The sequence below is a fragment of the Tympanuchus pallidicinctus genome, unplaced genomic scaffold (assembly GCF_026119805.1).
Source record: "Tympanuchus pallidicinctus isolate F22 unplaced genomic scaffold, pur_lepc_1.0 scaffold33, whole genome shotgun sequence".
Lineage (NCBI taxonomy): Eukaryota > Metazoa > Chordata > Aves > Galliformes > Phasianidae > Tympanuchus > Tympanuchus pallidicinctus.
Genome location: NW_026294751.1, coordinates 264,191 through 282,226, shown reverse-complemented (window position 1 = coordinate 282,226; position 18,036 = coordinate 264,191). Strand labels below are relative to the sequence as shown.

Here is an 18,036-nt window from a genome sequence, read left to right as displayed (position 1 = left end):
GAGAAGAAAAAGATTATCCACCCCTATGGGCTCAGCTCAGAGAGGGGAAAAAATCCTTTAATTAAGTCCCCGAGGCTGAAATTCTCTGCAGATTTGAATAAATGGACTTTGAATGATGTTCCTAATATCTTAGGGCTGCTTTTGGTTTAATTTAAGCCCCAGGGATGTGTCTGCAGACCCAGAAAGGCACACACCAGAGCTGGCCTTTGGCTGCCTTACTGTGGGTGCAACTGTGGAATCCAAATTTTGAGCCAATGGCCCAAAACTCCAAAAGCAGAAAATGGGATTCCCATCTTTTTTTCTTCATGTAAGCATTTGTTTGTATATTTCCAAATATGAAACAGGAGCGGAGGTGGGGTCACCAGCCCTGGAGGTGTTGAAGGAAAGCTGCACTTGGCAGTGTGGCTCAGTGGGCAGCAGCGGTGGACAGACTGGAGGACCTCAGAGTTCTTCTCCAACCCTGAAGATTCCATGTTTCCATGACAGGAAGGGGCTTTGCTTTAGCATTTTGTCGAAAGCTGCAGGAGGGGCTTTCTGTGCTCACCCCTCTCCAGTCCAACTGCTCAGCCTCAACATTCGCTCGTCGAACCGAAGGCTCTGGGAATCTTGACTTTTGAACAGCTGATGGGTGACACCAACCCAGCGGGGAGGCGGTGCCGTGAGGAAGGGGACAACATCACGACACCACAAAACACTGAGGAGGCAGGAAGCCTTCGGCGCCCTCCTCCTCCTCCTCTCACAGCTCCATGCCGTGCCCTATTTGCTGTTCTGGGGCTGCTTCTCCTGCAGCGGCCGCTTGTGCTTCTGTGCGACGCCGTAGGGGACGTGGGCAGCGATGGCGCCCATCTCCTTGGCTCCCTCCACATGGAACATCTGATCGTCGAAGAAGATGTGGGGACGGATCTTCTTCAGCAGGGGGCCTTTGGGGGCGCCAGCCAGGAACAGCGCTTCGTCCGTCTCCAGACCCCAACTGCGCAGAGTCTTTAGGGCCCGGGCGCCCGAGCTGGCAGCGCTGCGGGCTGTGACCAGGTAGGTGCGAATGGGGCACTCCATCCTCAGCCCTTTGGAGTAGAACTTCTTCTGCAGCTTTCCCAGGGCCTCCAGGAAGCCTTTCAGGGGTCCCTGTTGGAGCAAAGGGAAGCTGTCACTTGGAGACCTCCGTGCTGAGCTCTGCTCCCCGTTCCACCAGGACTGGATGCACCTCTTAGGATCACAGCATCAGTAAGGTTGGAGAAGACCTCAGAGATCACCGAGTCCAACCCCAGCCCCCCACCCCCCCATGCCCACTGACCGTGTCCCTTCCATCTCCACGTTTTTTGGGCACCTCCATGGGCACTGACTGCACCACCTCCCTGGCGGCCGTGCCAACGCACCTCCACTCTTTCTGAGAAGAAATTTTAATTTTCCTAATATCCAATCTGAACCTCCCCTGGTGCAACTTGAGGCCATTACTTCTTGTCTTCCCTGGGAGCAAAACCACAACCTCCTGTCAAGGGAGTTGCAGGGAGCAGTGAGGTCTCCCCCGTGCTTCTCTTCTGCAGGCATTGCTCCACACCTGTGGTGCTCAGTGGGGCTGTTGTGACCCAAGTGCAGGACCTGGCACTCGCTCTTGCTAGAGCTCACACAGTTGGGCTCAGCTCATCGATGCTTATCCAGATCCCCCCCGTAGGTCCTTTCTGCCCTCAGGCAGATCAACACTTCCTCCCTGCTGGATGTAATCTGCAAGCTTACAGAGGGTGCACTCCATCCCCTGTCAGGAAAGATACCACACAGGACCAGCCCCAGTACTGACTCCCTTCTCCCTACCAGTCTGTTCCCAGTTGTCCCAGTTCCCTACACTCCGTGCCCCAGAGGCTGCCCCACACCACCCCACCCCACTACCTGTGCCAGAGGATTGTTCTCGTGAGCCTTTTCATGCTCGAAGAACATGTCCAGGCCGTGAGCCTTCACGATCTGCTCCGACTCATCTGAGAAGAGCACAGCATCGCCATCGAACGCCACACGCAGCTGCTTCTCTGACACCTCCAGGTCTCTGCTGGGGCTGAAGATGGTGGCTGCGGCGATCCCTGGGGACATAAAGCAAGAGGCGAGGGATGGCAGTTACCCAAGGACCTGAACAAGATGTGGGCAAACAACAAGGAAACGCACACACCAACAGAGCCTGCGGCTTGGCCCCAAGACATCTTACAGCCATAACAAGTCCTTAGATAACAAACCTAACTTTGCATGCAAGAAATAAAGGGGGAAAACAGTGCCTTTGCCTTGGAAGAGCTGCGGGGCTCATGGAAAGCCTTATTCCCATGGAAACTTGAGGCTCTCTGGGGCATGAAGGACGTCCCATCCTGATGGGGGAAAGGCAGGCCCCACCTGCCCACTGACACCACAGGCTCTGATCCCCCTGAGCTCCCAGGCCAGACCCCGGACTCACCCTCTTCAATGGCCCCACTCACTTTCTCGGCATCGGAGGAGAGGTAGAGGTTGGTGTGGTAAGCCTTGAGGTAACCGATGGGGCTGTTCCCCCCCGTCATGCAGAATCTCTCAATGAATAGATCTGTGGGCAGGGACACAACGGGATGAGCTCCCAGGAGCTCCAAGAACCGCCAGCACAGGTTTTGGTACCACAACCCAACGGCTCTGCCGGCAGCCGGGCCATCGTGCCAGTGGCCGCTCAGAGCCCAGCGACTGGCGGCACGGCGGCGGGCAGATGGCTGGACCAGGCGACCTCAGCAGTCTCCTCCAGCCTTCATGGTTCTACCATACGGGGAGCGACGGCCCGGCACACGGCTTGGTGCAGGAGGCAGCAGGGAGCACCGCCTCACAGTAACTCCCTGCCCGCGTGCCGGCGTTGTGCTGAGCTCACCGTAGTGGTTGATGCTGTTGATCAGGCGAACCCCAACCTGGGCATGGTTGTTGGTCATCAGGACGACATCAAAGAGCTCCTCGCTGTCAGGATAGAGCTCCCGAAGCTGCGCGTTCACCGCTTCCAGCGCCTGCAGTACCCGGGGACAGGGAGGTCGGTGAGCCCAGGCGCAGCCCCAGAGGGGCACAGCGCCCCACTCGACATCACATCCCCCAGAGTGCGGCCACGAGTCACACTGGGAAAAGGCTGGCTTGGAGAAAATCACCCAGCCTCCTTCCTGCTGTCTAACACAACAGGTTTGAAGCTTCCCTTAGGAAATAATGCACTTGCTCAGTTACACACACCCTCGGTGACCCCTCTCCCCAAAACAGGTTTGGCTCCATGGGCAGCACTCACCTTGACGAAGGGGAAGGCGGCGCCGGGGAGGAAGGGCTCGTTCTCATGGTCCAGCTGGTATTTCACGTAGGCCTCCACCCCCTGCTCATTGTAAATCTTCTGCTCCTCCTCCATGCGGAAAAGAGCCCGTGAGGACACTGCGATGGTGATGGCATTCTCAGGCTTTGGCTGCATGAGAAGGGTGACAGTGGGGAGGGGGCATCCGTCAGCCCCCACCACGATGCTCAGCTCCTCTGGGCAGGGCTGCATGAAGTGGGGAGCTGCTACCAGACCCTCCCCTGCTCCAGCACCTTGCCCAGACCTCTAAAGGACAATCAGGCTCCCACAACACCTCCAGACCCACAGCACTGCCCTGGAGGAGCAGCTCAACCCGGCTCAGAACGGACTTGTGCAGCTTTTTCCCCCTCACCAGGAAAAGCCACACGCTGCTGTTCAGCCAGATCCACGCTCCCTTGATGCTGTCCAGATGTGATGAGCAGCCCATGCCAGCTCAGCTCATAGAAACACTCGACATAGTTACTGTGGGTGGGAACGTGGCAAACAGGTGGTGCAGGCAGTGATTTATGAGTCATTATTATTGATGTTCGTAATCCACCAAAGTCAACAAGGGGCCTTCGGTGGGGCTTGGCAGCGACAGAGGGGCGTCCAGCAAAGCCAACCTCACCCTGACCCCCACCCCAGTCCTTCCTCTCCATTCATCTCCACCGCTTGCAAACATGGAAACAAATTTGATGCTGACAGTCAATGAGGAGCTTTGCAAAAGCAGCAGCCCGGCAAGGATGAGCTGCCCCCATCCTCACCGTGGGCCTTTTTTCCCCACTCATGCCCTGGGGGTTGTTCTGCCCCATCTGGCTCTGCCAGTCCTGCCCAGCTCAGGGCGCACCCAGCACTGAGTCACCCACAGCCCCATGCCATTCCCAGCACCCGGTGCCCCCGAGGCCAACAGCAGCCTCATCAGTACCCAAAATCCCCAGCAAGAAGATTAAGCAGTGGGCGATTAGGACTGGATACAGATGAGCTGAGATTGAGAGCATCACTGTGACCAGAGGGACCCAAACACACAGCATCGCATCCCACCCAGGTCCCCCCTCAGGTGCAGCTGCCTGCTAGGTGTTAGCTATTAACTCATCTCCATGCTCTAACTCATTAATTAATAACTCTGGTGTCACGGGCCATTTATTATGTGAAAATATTAATAACTGCTAAAGGTCTCGAGGGCATCCAGCCGTGCAGCACACACCTCGCAGCGCGGGCACCTTGCAAACATCAGCGGGCTGCTCCAGATCCCTTCACTGCCATTTAGAGCCTTCAGGAGGTTAATTTAAGAGGTAATAAACACAGCAATAAAAATAACCATAAGCTCCAGCTCTGCCCTGGCGTGGGCTGCTGGAGCCCCGCGGGTGCGAAGCGCAGACCTGCCGGATCCTGCTTGCTGCGCTGCAGGGCTCGGTGGCGCCGCGCAGCAGAGCTGTGCAGGACCTGCGCCCACAGCCCAGCGCTTGGAAAAGTCTCAGGCGGCTCCTGAGCTCCAAATCCCATCTCTGACACGAGTGACTTTCCCAGCACATGCTGGCCCCATACGGAGCAAAACCCACTGCAGCCTCACACCCCTCTTTCAGTCTAAAGGTGGATTCTGGCAGTGGCTCCAAATATCACATTTCCCTCCACAGACCCAACAGCTGGCAGGCCTTCAAATCACCCTCCTAATCGCACGTAAATCCCGAGCAGCCCCCCCAGCGTTAGAGATATGGAAATCCCATGAAAGCTGAGGGTACCCACGATGGCACTCAGCACCCACATCCCACTGCCACCCCCGAGGGACCCCTCTGCGCTCCCCAACGCGGGGATTCTGCATCACCCAGGACTGGATCTGCCAGACTCACCTTCCTCCTAAAACACGGAGAAATTATGACAGCTCCAGATGAAGGAGAAGACTGAGTCCTCATGGCCAAATTTTAAATTTGGAGGTGAGTTTCGTTATGAAATTTGGACAGAGAAATGGGAGAGGTGGGATTCACTCCACGGTCAAGGACAGATCCCCTGAAACTGAAGCTGAAACATCCCAAAAATCCCTGCAGCCACAGAAACCCAGAACAGGAGGCCATGTGGTCAGTGGGACAAGGCACGCGAGCGCAGGACCTACAGACATGGAGGCAGCAGCTCCCAGCAATGTGGGAGCCTCTCAGCCCTGCGCCGTGACTCTGGAGAGGCCAGGGACATTTTCCACATTGCTGAAGAGTGACAAACCTGATCGCTGACCTCCCCCAGCTGGCAGGAGCATGGCTGCAGCAGTACGGGAAGAGCAGAGATCCTGCACACGGATCCCCACGGGCTGTGGGGACACCGCATTCACCCGCTCCCCAGCCAGGAAGGCACTCCCCAGAAACGCTCTCCAAAAAACCACGCTGCCTCCTGCCACCCTACAGCCCTGCTGCGGGAAGCAGAGGTACCAGAAGGTCCAGTATCTGCTGACAGGACGGACGCATAGACAGGACAGACAGACCCAGCACATGCAAGGGCACAGATGGGCCACGGCCAGCTCCATTTCCCTCGTGCACGGGAGGCTGCAAGCCCCCTGCTTGGGTTCAGATTAAAGCTCACGGCAGCGGCCGAGATGCTTCTGAGTTTTCAAAACACATTATTTATAATCCAGAAAAGTGCCCTGCAGCCGCTCGTCATGAGGTGGGACGGCAGCCTGGCTGCGGGCTGAGGGCGCGGGGCTGGGTGGGCACCGCAGGCACGGCTCTGCATGGAGGGGTGGCACAGCCTGAGCTCCGGGCACCCACATCGCTCCCATCACACCCCGCCGCGGATCCAGCACACGGCAAACCTCTGCACTGTGCCGTGCCTCAGTTTCCCCATCCATAAAGCTGAGAGTGCCGCAAGGAGAGGAAGAGGAGGAGCTTGGGCAAACACCTGCGGGAGGCAGAAAGCTCGGCATGAAAGACGGACGGCTGTATCCTGCCGCCAGTTTCCCATCGCAGGTGGAAGGCAGCAGCAGCGCCGTTCCCCAGTGGGTACAGGACCAGGGGCTCCCCAGCACGATGCCCCCACTTGGGGTCTGCAGAGCCCAGCCTTCCTCATCGAGGGTCACACATGGAGACCCAGTGTGACCGGCACCACGTGCCCCCATGCTTCCCATCTCACTAACCTCGCACTGGGTGCTCACAGGCAGTAAGGCCAGAACCATCTGCAGCCCCTGGCCGGGCTGCCAGCACTGTGCAGCTATTCTGAGACACGGATGAGCTCCCGTTTTTAAACCCAGCAGAGCTCAGCTCTGGTTAGATAACACAGGCTCTGCTCAAATCTCTCAGAGCCCAGTGGGGTGGCTGTGCCCCACGGAATCCCCAAACCCATGTAGGGGCCGTGGCTCCAGGCTGCCCCTAGCTCTGCCACGGCCACGTTGAGCTCCCGGCTGACGGCTCAGCGCCGGGCACCAGCAGCTCATGGGGCACGAGTAGCTCTGCAAGGACATCTCAGCCCGGGAGGGACCTGGGGATATCTCCGGTTCTGGAGAGACCCAGGTGGTGTCACGGAGGATGAAGGGGAACCCAGAGCTGCCCCAAGGACCTGAAAGGAGATGCTGGGTCAAACGAAAACTGCAGAGACCCAGACAAACCCAGAGCACCTGGAGGAATCGCACACCCAGAGGGAACCACGGGAAACCGGGAGACAAAGCACCCGGGGGGAGCTGGAGGAGACCCAAAAGGAACGCAGAGGACCGGGAGGAGATGCGCGCCCGAGGGAGAAGGCGAGGAGAGCAGGGGGGAGCGGAGCACCCGGAGATGGAGCAGCCGGGACGCAGCGCCCGTCGCAGCTCTCACCGATTTTGGTTTCTTCTTGGGTGTGAGGTTATCGTAGAACGCCTTCGCCTCATCCCAGGGCCGCCCCGCCGCTCCCGGTGCCCCGGCGGTGCCCGGCGGCTCCATGGCACAGCGCTCCGTGCGCACCGGGAGCTCCCGGCGGCGGAACGCCTTTATACGGCATCCCATGAAGCTCCGGGGTTTCATCCCACCGGGCCGCGGCTTAACCTCTTCGGGACCGAGCCCGCTCCGCCCCGCCGCCCCCAACCCCACATTAACGGCTTCGGGGGAACGGAGCGCTCCAGGGCGGACTCAGTCCCAGGGCAGCCGAACTCGGGGTTGTGGGAGAAGAGCTGCTGCACAGAGATGCGCCCCAGCCGAGGATTCCTCCGTGCCGTGCGCAGATCCGAGCGGTCGCGGTGTTGCGGGACTGGGGGGGCGGGGGGCTGCGGGGCGACCACCGCCCCCGCGCTGAGCACAGCCCTCTCCCTGCCCAGGAGAGCAGCTCAGGTGCCCCCTTCCCTGCATGGCGGCTCAGCCCGGGATGCCCAGGTCTCAGCCAGCTGCTCGCACCCCAAGCCCTTCGGGACGCCCTTCTGGCAGCTGAACGCCACCGCAGCCCCATCGCAGCCTCCTTTTCCCCAGGGCCTTCGCAGCTCTCTGCGGCAAATCCCCGAGCTTCCTCCGCGGAGGCCCCGAGGGGAGCAAGAATTTCCCATTCCCGGGGTCACCCTCTCATCGCCCTGAGCCACTGCTCTTTACACGGCAGCCCTGGCACAGACCCATATGTCCCCATAGCGCACGTGACCCGCACCGTCCCTCCCTCCCCGGCACGCTGAGCTGCACACTCCTCCGGGATGGGCGCAGAGCACGGGAGCACGAGTGCTGCTTTGGCACCGTCCCATCCTCCTTCTCAGGACTGGGAGATGTGGGAGCACTGTGGGATGGAAAGAGAGCCACGTTCCTGCCCGCAGGCTGAGCCAGAGCTGCTGCTAAATCCGGAGAAGCACTTAAAGTTGGTGAGAGCTCCTTAGCAACAGGCGCCGTCTGTGCAGGCTGGCGGTGGGGAAGAACGAAACGTGCAGAGAAGCTGGGGGTGGAGGGCTGATGTGCAGCAACAGCAGGTCCCAGCGGCTGGCAGTGCTGCAGTGGGCCCAGGATGCAGCCCCCAACCCAGGGGGCAGCTGCAGTCCCATTCCTGGGACATATGAAACCCCAGCAAGAGATGCCCGGCCCCCTTTCCCCAAACACACACACCCAAGATGATGTTATTCCTTCTCAAAGCTTCATGCACAGCTGGAGGGTTATGCTTACACCACCTCCTGTGCCAGGACTGCTCCCTCCCCAGCGTGTCACAGGCTCGGGGAGCCCCAAAGTGGTGCTTGGAGCATTGCTCTCCCCTTGCTCCCCTGTTGAGCCACTCAGGAGGTACGCCACCAATGGGGGACAGTTTATTTTTCCATGAAAAAAAAAAAAAAAAGGAAGAAAAGTAGGTAATTCCACAGCCTCCTAACAGATATTGCAGTCATTGTCACCACAATGTGCAGAATAAATACCACTGTGACAATATTGCTGTCCTGAGACAGGAGGGCAGAGGCAGGGGGCTGGGACAGCAGGCACTGCAGCAGTCAGGAGGGCCAGAAACACTCTGGGAATCCTCAGTAGTGCCAGAGCAGTTCTGGAAGTCACCTACCGGACAAGATGGGGTGGTTTCTGGGATCAGATGTGTGCCATGGCCAAGGGTGGCCTCGGGCACTTCCCGAAATCCCCTGCCCAACCCTTGACTATTCCCACCATCAAAAGCAGAAGCAGAAAATCTACAGCTGGGTGAGGGAGGGGGGAGGGCAGGACACAACCTAGGACCAGTCCTGAGCCCCAACAGCCCCATGCCGTGCCGCCAGCAGAGCAGGCACCAGGGCCCGGGCCCTGAGACTTTCAGCAGCCAGGTCAGTGGGAAGGAGAAGAGCTGGGACAGGGATCCCCATGGAGGCAGTGGGCAACAGGGTGCGAGGACAGCTGGCCCTGGGGTGTCAGGATGCTCCCCCAGTTCAGAGGTTTAGCTGCAAGGTCCGGTTTAGGGCACCTTGAGCCAGCAGTGCCCAGGAACAGAGCAGAGGGGTGGCAGCAGGAACGGAGCACAGGGCCAAGCAGGCAGGGGGCGCTCAGCAGGGCACGGGGACAGAAACCATCATGGGGAGCTGAGGTTGGCTGCAGCTAGTCCGGCCCTGAGCCCCGGGCCCTATTTCTGCACATCGCCCTGCAGCAGGAGGATGATGGAGGGATCGCTCTTGGCCGCCTCCTTGAACTCCTCCAGGGAGATCTGGTCGTCCCTGTCCTTGTCCATCTTTGTGAAGATCTTGTCGACGCGCTGCTGGGGCGTCAGCCCGTCTTGGTTCATCCGCATCATGATCACAGTCCCCACCATCTTGTAGATGGCCTGGAGCAGGGAGAGCAGCAGGGTGGAAGCTGGGAGGTGCTGGGACAAGGCAGGGCTGCTGCCCCACACAGCCACCTTTCAGCCGAGGTTCCAGACACCAAAACCCATTCTTTGGTGGCCAAATGGGCCCCAAACCTGTGAAAAGCCCACAGAAAACTCAAGCTACCCCGTTTAGTGGAGCAGCAGTACCTCAATGATCTCCAGCATCTCCAAGCGCGTGATTTTCCCGTCCCCGTCCAGGTCGTACATCTCAAAGGCCCAGTTGAGTTTCTGCTCAAAGGTCCCCCTGGAGGTGACAGACAGGGCGCAGATGAACTCTCGGAAGTCGATGGTGCCGTCGCTGTTCTTGTCGAAGGTGCGAAAGGCGTGCTGGGCAAACTTGGAGGCGTCACCATAGGGAAAAAACTGCGGGCAGAGGAGAGGAGAGAGATTGGAACAGGGAGGGAAGCTCACAGGGAGCAGAGCTCGGCACAGCAGGAGGGGGTGCTCCGACCCCACGGGTTGTGCCCACTCAGAGCCCACCTTGATGTAGAGCTGCTGGAACTCCTCCAGGTTGAGGATTCCGGTGGGGCAGTCCTTGAGGAAGCCCTTGTACCACTGCTTCAGTTCCTGCTCGCTGAACTCCGTGCTCCTCACCAGGTCGTCCAACATCTCTGGGGCCAGCTTGCTGCTGTGCTTGCCCATGGCTGTGCCTGGGATGGGAAATGTGGGGCTCTGCGAGGTGTACGGGGTGGCCGTGCTCCCCAGCACCCGATCAGCCCCACACAACTCCCACAGCGGAGCCGACCGTCCCGGCCGGTGGCCCTCACACACTGCCAAATGCCACCGCAGTGACTGCTGTTCTGTGCCACGGCATCCAAACGAGGAAAAGTCCCACCTGCAGCACCCACCCCACAGCGCTGTACCCGCAGTGCTGCATTGCATACAGCAGCCCCAGTGACACAGCCGTGCCCACTCCCTCACAGCCCTGCTGCCGCTGCTCAGCCCGAGCAGCAGAGCGTTCGATGGAGCTCCCGCAGCTGCTCTCCATGGATAAAGTTGAGGACAAGAAGCTCACTGGGGCACTCTGGGATGACAAGATGTGGGGGCGGCTCGGAGGCTCCATCCTCGACACCCGCAACAACGCGGCCTCGACGGCACCGGCCCCGACGTCCGTCCCGCCGCGGCCAGCGGCTCTCAGCCCCGACGGCCCCCCCCCGTCCTCTCGTTACCTGTCCGAGCGAAGTCGGTACCGCTGGCGAAGGGGCAGCGCTGCCGCCCCCGGCTCTGCCCGCACCGCTCCCGCCCCTCTCGCAGCCTCGAGCACCCGCCTCCCCCTCCCCCGGCACCGTCCGTCCATTGGCTGGGAGCGCTGTCAATCGGTGGTGGGTGGGGGGCGCGAAATGCGATGCTGGGGGGCGTCCTAGGGGGGCTAGAAGAGGAAACGGGCACCCGAGGGCGGCAGCACCGATGTCCGGGCGGGTCACAGCCTGGAGAAGAGCCCCCGCACCTCCCGTTCCGCTGCCGCCCGGGAGAGATGCTCGTTCCCAGCGCGGGAAGCGGAGCGTTTCCATAGCGATGTCTCTGCCTCTCCCCGATGATCTTCCCTCCCCCAACCCGCCCCCCCCGGCGCGGTCTGGGCAGCGGGGCAGTGCCTGCAGCCACCAGGGCTAGGCCCGGAGCCGCAGAGCCACCCGAAGTCCCTGCGAGAATTTCACCCCCTCCGACGGGGCCAGAGGAACGGTTTATAAGAAGACACAAATATTTGCAGCTGTGTATACACAGCGTGGCTGCAGGGATGCATCACTCCGGGGGCGGGAGGACCGGATCCCCTCGGACCCCCCTGGGCCGAATGCATCGTCCCTGCGCCGCGCCGTGCCCGTGTGCGGGGCCGGATCCCCACCCGAGGCTGCACGGAGCGGCGGGGAGCAGCGGGGAGGGGGCGCGGCGGGGGAAGCGGCCAAGGACGGCGCAGCGCCCCCTCCCCGCGGCTCCCGACCCCTCCCCGTCCCACACCGCCGCGGGATGCAGAGGGCAGCAGCTTCCCCCGGCGGTGCGGGAGGGCTGTGCCCACGGCTGAGCCGCCATAGGTTGTCACCCCACGGAACGCCCCGTTTTCCGGTGCTCGGAGCCCTCCACCCGAGGCGGTTGCGGGGATGGGATGACAGTGGCACCGAGTGGATCCCTCTCGCTGCACCCCCCCCAGCCTCCAGCCCCCCAGGACGCCCTGGGATAAGGACAGGAATGTGGAGGAGCGTCGCCCCGGGCCCGCAGCACCCGATCCCCGGGGTGCGAGGCGTCCCCGCGTCCTACAGCGTGCAGAGACCCGCAGGGCCGCGAACGCTGCCAGCCGGCACGCAGCGGGTTAAGCGTCCCCGGCTTCCTCGCACTTGAGACGTCACCGTCCCCGGTGGCGTGGGGGGGCCGGGGGCCATGGGGGGCTTTGTGGTGCAGTCGGCAGCCGGCGCAGGGCTGCACGCAGCGGCAGGCGGCTCTTCACCCCGCACCTGCGTTGCGGGAGCGACCGCACGCACCGGGCGCTGCCGCCGCCGCCACGGTGAGAACGGGGCAGGGTCGGGGCGGGGGGCGGTGGGGAGACCCGGGAGGGGGTGGCGGGGAGGGTGCAGCCCCCGGGATGCTGCAGCTCGGGGGGGCTCTGCGGCTCCGCACCCCGGAGCCGTGCGATAAATCGGCCGCGTCCGCAGCGGAGCCGGCGGGGAGGGTGGGGGCACTGCTGGGGGTTCGGCTCCCAGAGCGGGGGGGGTCAGCGCCGGGGGTCGCCCGGGGGCAGGATCCAGCCCTCGTGCCGCGGTGCCCCTGCTGGGAGGGATGCGCGTGGAGATGGTGCGGAAATAATCCTGGGGACACCGCGGGCGTGGCTGGGGGGGGACCCTGCTGTCCCCAGCGCCGCATCGGCTGCACACAGCGCTCAGTGCGTGGAGTGTCCTTCGTGGGGGATTTGGGGTGCGTGGTCCCTGTATGGTGACGGGCAGAGGGGAGGCAGGGAGCAAATTTCCCTCCTGAGAGCCCCCCACAGTGGCGTGTGCTGCCCACCACTTCTCCCACCTCACACCATGGGCCAGTATGGGGGGAGTAGGAATGGTGCAAATGGGGCGCTGAATCTCAGGCCCCACGGGGGACCATAAGGACACAGAGGGGCCCAGCCTGGCGCTGCCACACATCTCCATTCCCTGGCACAGGGCAGAGGGGCTGCAGCCATCCCCATCCCTCCCCCAGCGCTGAGCCCCACACCAGGGCCAGGCCTTGCACCCATGTCCCCACAGGGACCCATCCATGCTCCTCCCTGGGTGCCCAGCACCCCAGATCCCAGTCCTGAGAGCTGTGCTCTGCCCTTCAAGGACAAGCTCTGTGCGGCCGTGAAGATGCGATACCATAATTTATGCAAACGCCTGAGCAGAGCGGTTGAGGTCCCCCTCCAGGCTGACTGCCCCCAGCACCACCCTGCAGGGCACAGAACCCCAAAAGCTCCCTGATACCCATGGGGCGCAGTGGGCAACCCTTTGTGCCCCACAATGGGGTGCAGGCAGCAAAGAGCAAAGCCAGCCAGCAACATGGGGACAGCCACCCCTGGGGTGCTTCGGGGTGATGGGGGATGGTTCAGCACCACGTGCCCCATGGTGTCCCCACGCGGGAGGTCTCCACGGGGGACGTGGTGCACAGGGGATGCTCGGCCGGTGCCGGTGTGGAGGCATCGACTGCATCTCGAGGAAGCGCTGGATGGCTTCCAAAGCACCGGCTGCTGGCAGTGAGAGCAAGCAGAGGCAAATAAGGTGAAGGCTGGAGGGCGTGTGGGGCTGCCCCGAAGGGCCGTGAGCCGCCCAGGGGCTCTGACCCCACACCCCCCCGCAGGTCCCCACCGGCCCATGCAGTAATCAGGGCGCGTGGCACAGCACCTGCTCTCATCATCGCTGCACCGCACACTGAGGTAAGGAACCAGGGCTGCAGCCACGGTGTGGGTGATGGGCTTGTAAATCGAGTCTGTGGGGCAGAAATCCTGGTGTGGGATCCTCCCCACCCAGCCCTGCCCGTTAGGGCTGCCCATAGCGGGTTGTGTGGGGAGGACACCTTGTCCTGAGGGCTGCTCTGGGGCAGTGAGCAGCGCCCACAGGAAGCGCAGCGCTTCTCTCCCTGCCTCTAGAAACTGAAAACACAGAGAGCAGCCTCACATCCACTCACAGCCTTGTGCTCACAGCTGGGAGGGCAGCGGGGCTGGGGGCAGAGGGGTGCAGGTAGGTGCCGCCATGGTGGGGGGTGAGGGGGGTCCAGGGCGCGCGGTGGCAGCGCGGTGCTGTTCCACTCTGTGCTGTTTCTCTCGCTCAGGTCTGCTGGCCATGGGCAACCTGATAAAGGTATTGGGCAAAGATTTAGAAAACTGTCCTCATTTTTTCCTGGATTTTGAAAGTAAGTCCCGTGAGCAGGGTGAAGTGGGGAGGGGGCTGGGGCCGCTGCGGTGGCCGCTCCCCAGAAGATGGGGACAGGCACAGAGTCCTCAAGCAGCATCGTGTCCTTGAGGCTGTCCTGGATGCACCCTACAAAGGCTGCATGGGGCTGGGGAGCGAGGCTAGACCCGAGGAGATGTCCCACACCTGCCACAAGGGTCCTGCATGGGGACACATCCCAGCCAAGTGAGGAGGACATGGGACACGTGCCGGGACCCGGCACAAGGGACGTGCCCGTTGCTATTAATCAGTGGCACTTGGAGGCCATGCAGCACGTCCCCCTGTCACCATGGCTGGGACAGCCTGAAGGCTGGGGATGCCGGGAGCGAGGCAGGAGGACCTGTGGCACAAGGGTTGGGCTCAAGCACCCCAATGCCCGCGGGTTCCTGGTACGATGCCTGTGGATGCAGCTCAGGGATGCTCCTGTACAGGCTGTGTACAGCGATGCGATGGCAGATGTGGCCGTGGCGGGGGGCTCAGCCTGGCGCAGCCTCCAGCCCCTTCCTGCCTCCCCCCTCCTTCCTCCCAGAGCTCAGCGCAGAACGAGAGCGAGGGGCGTAAATATAGAGCAGCAGCAACCGCGGGGCCCGGCCCCAGCCACGGCGGGAAGAGGCTGCGCGCAGCTCCGCATCGCCGCCAGCACCAAGCATCCCAAAATAGGCAGCGCGGCCGGGGCTGGGACCGCAGCAGGAGGGGCCCTCGGTGCACACAGCCCTTTCCATCCCTCTGCGCGGGGCTGCGGCCGCTCCCCAGGACCCCCGTTCTGGGACTCACCCACCGCATCGCCCTCCTCGCTGGAGCCCGGCGGCTCTCCTCGCTCCGCTCCGCTCCTTCCGCTCCATCGTTCATCGCAGCGCCCATCTCCATCCGGGAGGAAGAGGGCCGGGAGGACGGGCTCTGCCCCGCTGCCCGCAGCACCTCTTCCCCGATCCCACCTCGCCGTCATGCTTTTTTCCTCTTGTTTCTTCTCTTGCAGGTTTCACATGGGGAACCTTCTTAAAGTGTTGACTTATAACGAACTTGAACAAGGCCCTAATTTTTTCCTTGACTTTGAAAGTGAGATGGGATTTTTATTTTCCTTTTTTTGTTTCTTACCTTATGAGTTCCACATCCACGCCATTTGAGTTCCCATGCCCGCCGTCCATCGCACCGCCCCCATCCCAGACACCCGCCCCACTGCCGCCCCAGGGATCTCCCCGGGGAGGGGGCAGCCCCACGGCCGGTTGCTCCCACTGCACCCCTCAGGGTCAGCCCCCCGGGGTCAGCATGGGGCTGGGGCTGCTCTGGGGCAGCTGGACGGGGACATCACAGGCCTCGGCCGCCCCGTCCCACTCAGAGCCCTCCGGGTTTCTCTCCCCGGGGCGCTGCTCTGCAGATGCGCAGCCGACAGAGGCTGAGACTGCGGTGTGGAACCAGGTGAACGCCGTGCTGGAGGAGTCGCAGGGCGTGCTGGCTGAGCTGCAGTCCTACACGGGTGCTGGGCAGGAGATTCGAGAGGTGGGTGCAGCCCCCGCCCCACTGTTCTCCCCGTAGCTGGGGGTCACCCCGCTGCTCTCCCCACAGGCCATCCAGAACCCTGGGGACCTGCAGCTGCAGGAGAGGGCATGGAGCGCCGTGTGCCCCCTCGTTGCCAAGCTGAAGCGCTTCTATGAGTTCTCTCTGCGGCTCGGTGAGCCCTCATTGCGCCCTCACTGCACTGCCATTGCAACCCTGCTGCGCTGCCCGTGCCTCGCTTTCCCAACCTGGCACTGGGGTGACAGCAGTGCTCTGTCTACAGAGAACGCTCTGCGCAGCCTTCTGGAGGCCCTCACCTGCCCCCCGTACCCCCCCACGCAGCACCTGGAGCGGGAGCAGGCCTTGGCCAAGCAGTTCGCTGAGATTCTGCACTTCACCCTCAGCTTTGATGAGCTCAAGGTGTCCCCCGTGGGCTGCAGGTCCCACGCTGTCCCCATACCCGGCCCCACATCAGCCCCAGTGCTGATTTTTTGCATGATGCTGAAGCTGGGCCATGGAGCATTGCCCTCCCAACCGTGGGGCTCACTGAGCAGCCCTAATCCCGTCCCCTAATGCTGTACTCCTCCTAGATGACCAACCCCGCCATCCAGAATGACTTCAGCTACTACCGACGGACCATCAGCCGAAACCGCATCAACAACCTCCAGGTGAGAGGGGCCCCCCAGGACCACCTCCCTGAGGAACAGCGGTGCTGCCACCAACCCCATGCCCCCCCACCCCACAGCTGGATGCGGAGAGCGAGGTGAACAACGAGATGGCCAACAGGATGTCCCTCTTCTATGCCGAGGCCACCCCTATGCTCAAAACACTCAGCAATGCCACCACCAAATTTGTCTCAGAGGTGAGTGGGGCTGGGGCGCTTGGAGGGGCTGAAGCAGTGGCGTGAGGAAGCCCCTCTGGCTCCAGGCAGGGCTGGGACTGGGCTGGGGACCCTGCAGGAAGCTCCCGGGGTCCCTTTGCTTTCAGAACAAGACGCTCCCAATTGAGGACACGACCGACTGCCTGAGCACCATGGCCTGCGTCTGCAGGGTGATGCTGGAGACCCCGTGCGTATCCACCCTGCGGGCACTGGTTTGGGGTCCTTCTGCTCCCTCCCCAGCTCAGACCCTCTCTTTGCAGGGAGTACCGCAGCCGTTTCACCAACACCGAGACGCTGCTGTTCTGCATGCGGGTGATGGTCGGGGTCATCATCCTCTATGACCACGTCCACCCTGTGGGGGCCTTTGCCAAGACCTCCAAGATCGACGTGAGTGCCCTTGGGGGGAGGTCACAGCCACGCCGCATGTCCTAAAGCAGCAGCGATGCCTATGGGGCACACCCCATGGGGACACCTCTGTGTGAGCTGAGCCAGAGGGGAATTTGATCCCTGGGGGCTGGGAGGGGGGGGAAACATATGGGTCCACTTGGGCACTCACCACCTCTTCTGTTCCCTGTGCAGATGAAGGGGTGCATCAAAGTCCTCAAGGACCAACCCTCCACCAGCACCGAGGGGCTCCTGAATGCGCTGAGGTGAGCAGGAGGGGGAGGGAGCAGGGGGACCCATCTGCTCCCGAGAGCCCTCCAGGGCTGCGTGGTGAGGGTCCCCACTTCCAGGTACACCACCCGGCACCTGAATGACGACACCACGTCCAAACAGATCCGGGCGCTGCTGCAGTGAGCGCAGCTCCGCATCCCAGCGCACATCACTGCGTCACCCACACCATGCCCATGCCACTCATTTTGTATGGAGGGAAAAGGGACAACAGAGATTACACAGAAATAAATCAGAACGGCCCCAAAAAGCTGCCCTGCCGTGTTCCTGTGCACCCCTCCTCCCAGAACAGCTCCTGGATGCGCTCCCACCGCCCTGAGAGCTGCGCCCAGGGATGTGAGGTGCGGGTGGCACCGCGGGGACATTGGGCCGGGCAGGATGGGGCTGGGGATACCGGGGGTACAGGCATCGCCCCCGGCCCCACACGTGCAGGGGAGAGGAAGAGGAAGGAGCATCGCTGTGCTGACTGCAGGAATCGGCCCGGCCCCACCCGGTGGATTTTTAATATACGTGATTAAATCGCCTCTCATCTCTTTTTTTGTACCTCTTTTTTTTTTTTCTTTGGGGGGTGGGTTGTGAAATAAGACGACATTTAATCTGTCCAAGGACGGAGTGGGGCCGTGCCCGGTACGTCCAATCCCGGACACGCGGGTCCGACCGTCGCAGTCCGCCAAACCGCCGCCGCCGGCAGGGGGCGCTGTGACACCGCGGCACAGCGCGACGGCACCGGGGCCGAGCCGGGCGCGGGTCGCTGATGGGCGCCTCGCGCTGCCGCAGCCGGAGCGGCGGCCCGGAGCCTCGCGCCGCAGGGAGCCCCGCGCAGCGCCCAGGAGCTGCAGCTCAGACCGCAGCCGCGCCGCTCAGCGGGGCCGCGGGAGAGGACAGCGACGTTGCAGGGCCCGGCCCGAACCGTTTTCTAATCCCAGTGCAATTAATGACCTTATCTTTGGCCAAAGCCATTTAGGTTAAGTGGCCGGCGCGATGGGCTCGGCGGCTCCGGCTGCACAGATGGAAGAGCCGCGTTTGTCTGCGGATTAGCGGAGGGCAGATGGAGC

The 18,036-nt window shown here is 62.2% G+C and overlaps 3 protein-coding genes across 10 annotated transcripts; 1 reads left to right on the top strand and 2 right to left on the bottom strand.

The window, feature by feature from the left end:
* Positions 1-308: 308 nt before the first annotated feature.
* On the bottom strand, positions 309-7,281 carry NT5C1A (5'-nucleotidase, cytosolic IA). Its single transcript, XM_052698831.1, has 6 exons — positions 7,081-7,281; positions 3,257-3,424; positions 2,861-2,990; positions 2,429-2,551; positions 1,882-2,066; positions 309-1,122 (listed from the first exon to the last, which is right to left on the bottom strand). The coding sequence occupies exons 1-6, from the start codon at positions 7,264-7,266 to the stop codon at positions 757-759; spliced, it is 1,158 nt and encodes a 385-aa protein (XP_052554791.1). The 5' UTR covers positions 7,267-7,281; the 3' UTR covers positions 309-756.
* A 1,215-nt stretch (positions 7,282-8,496) lies between these two features.
* Positions 8,497-14,881, bottom strand: HPCAL4 (hippocalcin like 4). 4 transcript variants are annotated; one of them, XM_052698840.1, is made up of 4 exons: positions 14,710-14,881; positions 10,019-10,188; positions 9,686-9,901; positions 8,497-9,496 (listed from the first exon to the last, which is right to left on the bottom strand). In XM_052698840.1, the coding sequence occupies exons 1-4, from the start codon at positions 14,879-14,881 to the stop codon at positions 9,299-9,301; spliced, it is 756 nt and encodes a 251-aa protein (XP_052554800.1). In that variant the 3' UTR covers positions 8,497-9,298. The 4 variants fall into 4 exon arrangements, with proteins under 4 accessions (XP_052554800.1, XP_052554801.1, XP_052554803.1 ...); XM_052698841.1 differs by lacking the exon at positions 14,710-14,881 and adding an exon at positions 10,944-11,049; XM_052698843.1 differs by lacking the exon at positions 14,710-14,881 and adding an exon at positions 10,708-10,832.
* LOC128088373 (CYFIP-related Rac1 interactor A-like) lies at positions 11,887-17,499 on the top strand. Of its 5 annotated transcripts, XM_052698835.1 has the most exons (13): positions 11,889-12,032; positions 13,346-13,421; positions 13,817-13,897; positions 14,912-14,991; positions 15,311-15,432; positions 15,499-15,604; positions 15,713-15,849; positions 16,020-16,097; positions 16,175-16,291; positions 16,417-16,496; positions 16,570-16,696; positions 16,889-16,959; positions 17,044-17,499. In XM_052698835.1, the coding sequence occupies exons 4-13, from the start codon at positions 14,919-14,921 to the stop codon at positions 17,105-17,107; spliced, it is 975 nt and encodes a 324-aa protein (XP_052554795.1). In that variant the 5' UTR covers positions 11,889-12,032; positions 13,346-13,421; positions 13,817-13,897; positions 14,912-14,918; the 3' UTR covers positions 17,108-17,499. The 5 variants fall into 5 exon arrangements, with proteins under 5 accessions (XP_052554797.1, XP_052554795.1, XP_052554796.1 ...); XM_052698837.1 differs by lacking the exon at positions 14,912-14,991 and having other exon boundaries at positions 11,887-12,032; XM_052698836.1 differs by lacking the exon at positions 13,817-13,897.
* The last annotated feature ends 537 nt before the right edge of the window (positions 17,500-18,036 follow it).

Bases quoted from the DNA above. Each gene is read 5' to 3' on its own strand.
- LOC128088373 (XM_052698834.1), top strand. From the start codon at position 14,880: ATGCTTTTTTCCTCTTGTTTCTTCTCTTGCAGGTTTCACATGGGGAAC. The intron at 15,605-15,712 runs GTGAGCCCTCAT...CTCTGTCTACAG, and splicing joins TGAGTTCTCTCTGCGGCTCG to AGAACGCTCTGCGCAGCCTT. The intron at 16,960-17,043 runs GTGAGCAGGAGG...CCCCACTTCCAG, and splicing joins GGGCTCCTGAATGCGCTGAG to GTACACCACCCGGCACCTGA.
- NT5C1A (XM_052698831.1), bottom strand. From the start codon at position 7,266: ATGAAACCCCGGAGCTTCATGGGATGCCGTATAAAGGCGTTCCGCCGC. The intron at 3,425-7,080 runs GTGAGAGCTGCG...CTTCTCATGCAG, and splicing joins CCAAGAAGAAACCAAAATCG to CCAAAGCCTGAGAATGCCAT. The intron at 2,552-2,860 runs GTGAGCTCAGCA...CCCTGCCCACAG, and splicing joins CAACAGCATCAACCACTACG to ATCTATTCATTGAGAGATTC.
- HPCAL4 (XM_052698839.1), bottom strand. From the start codon at position 13,538: ATGGGCAGCCCTAACGGGCAGGGCTGGGTGGGGAGGATCCCACACCAG.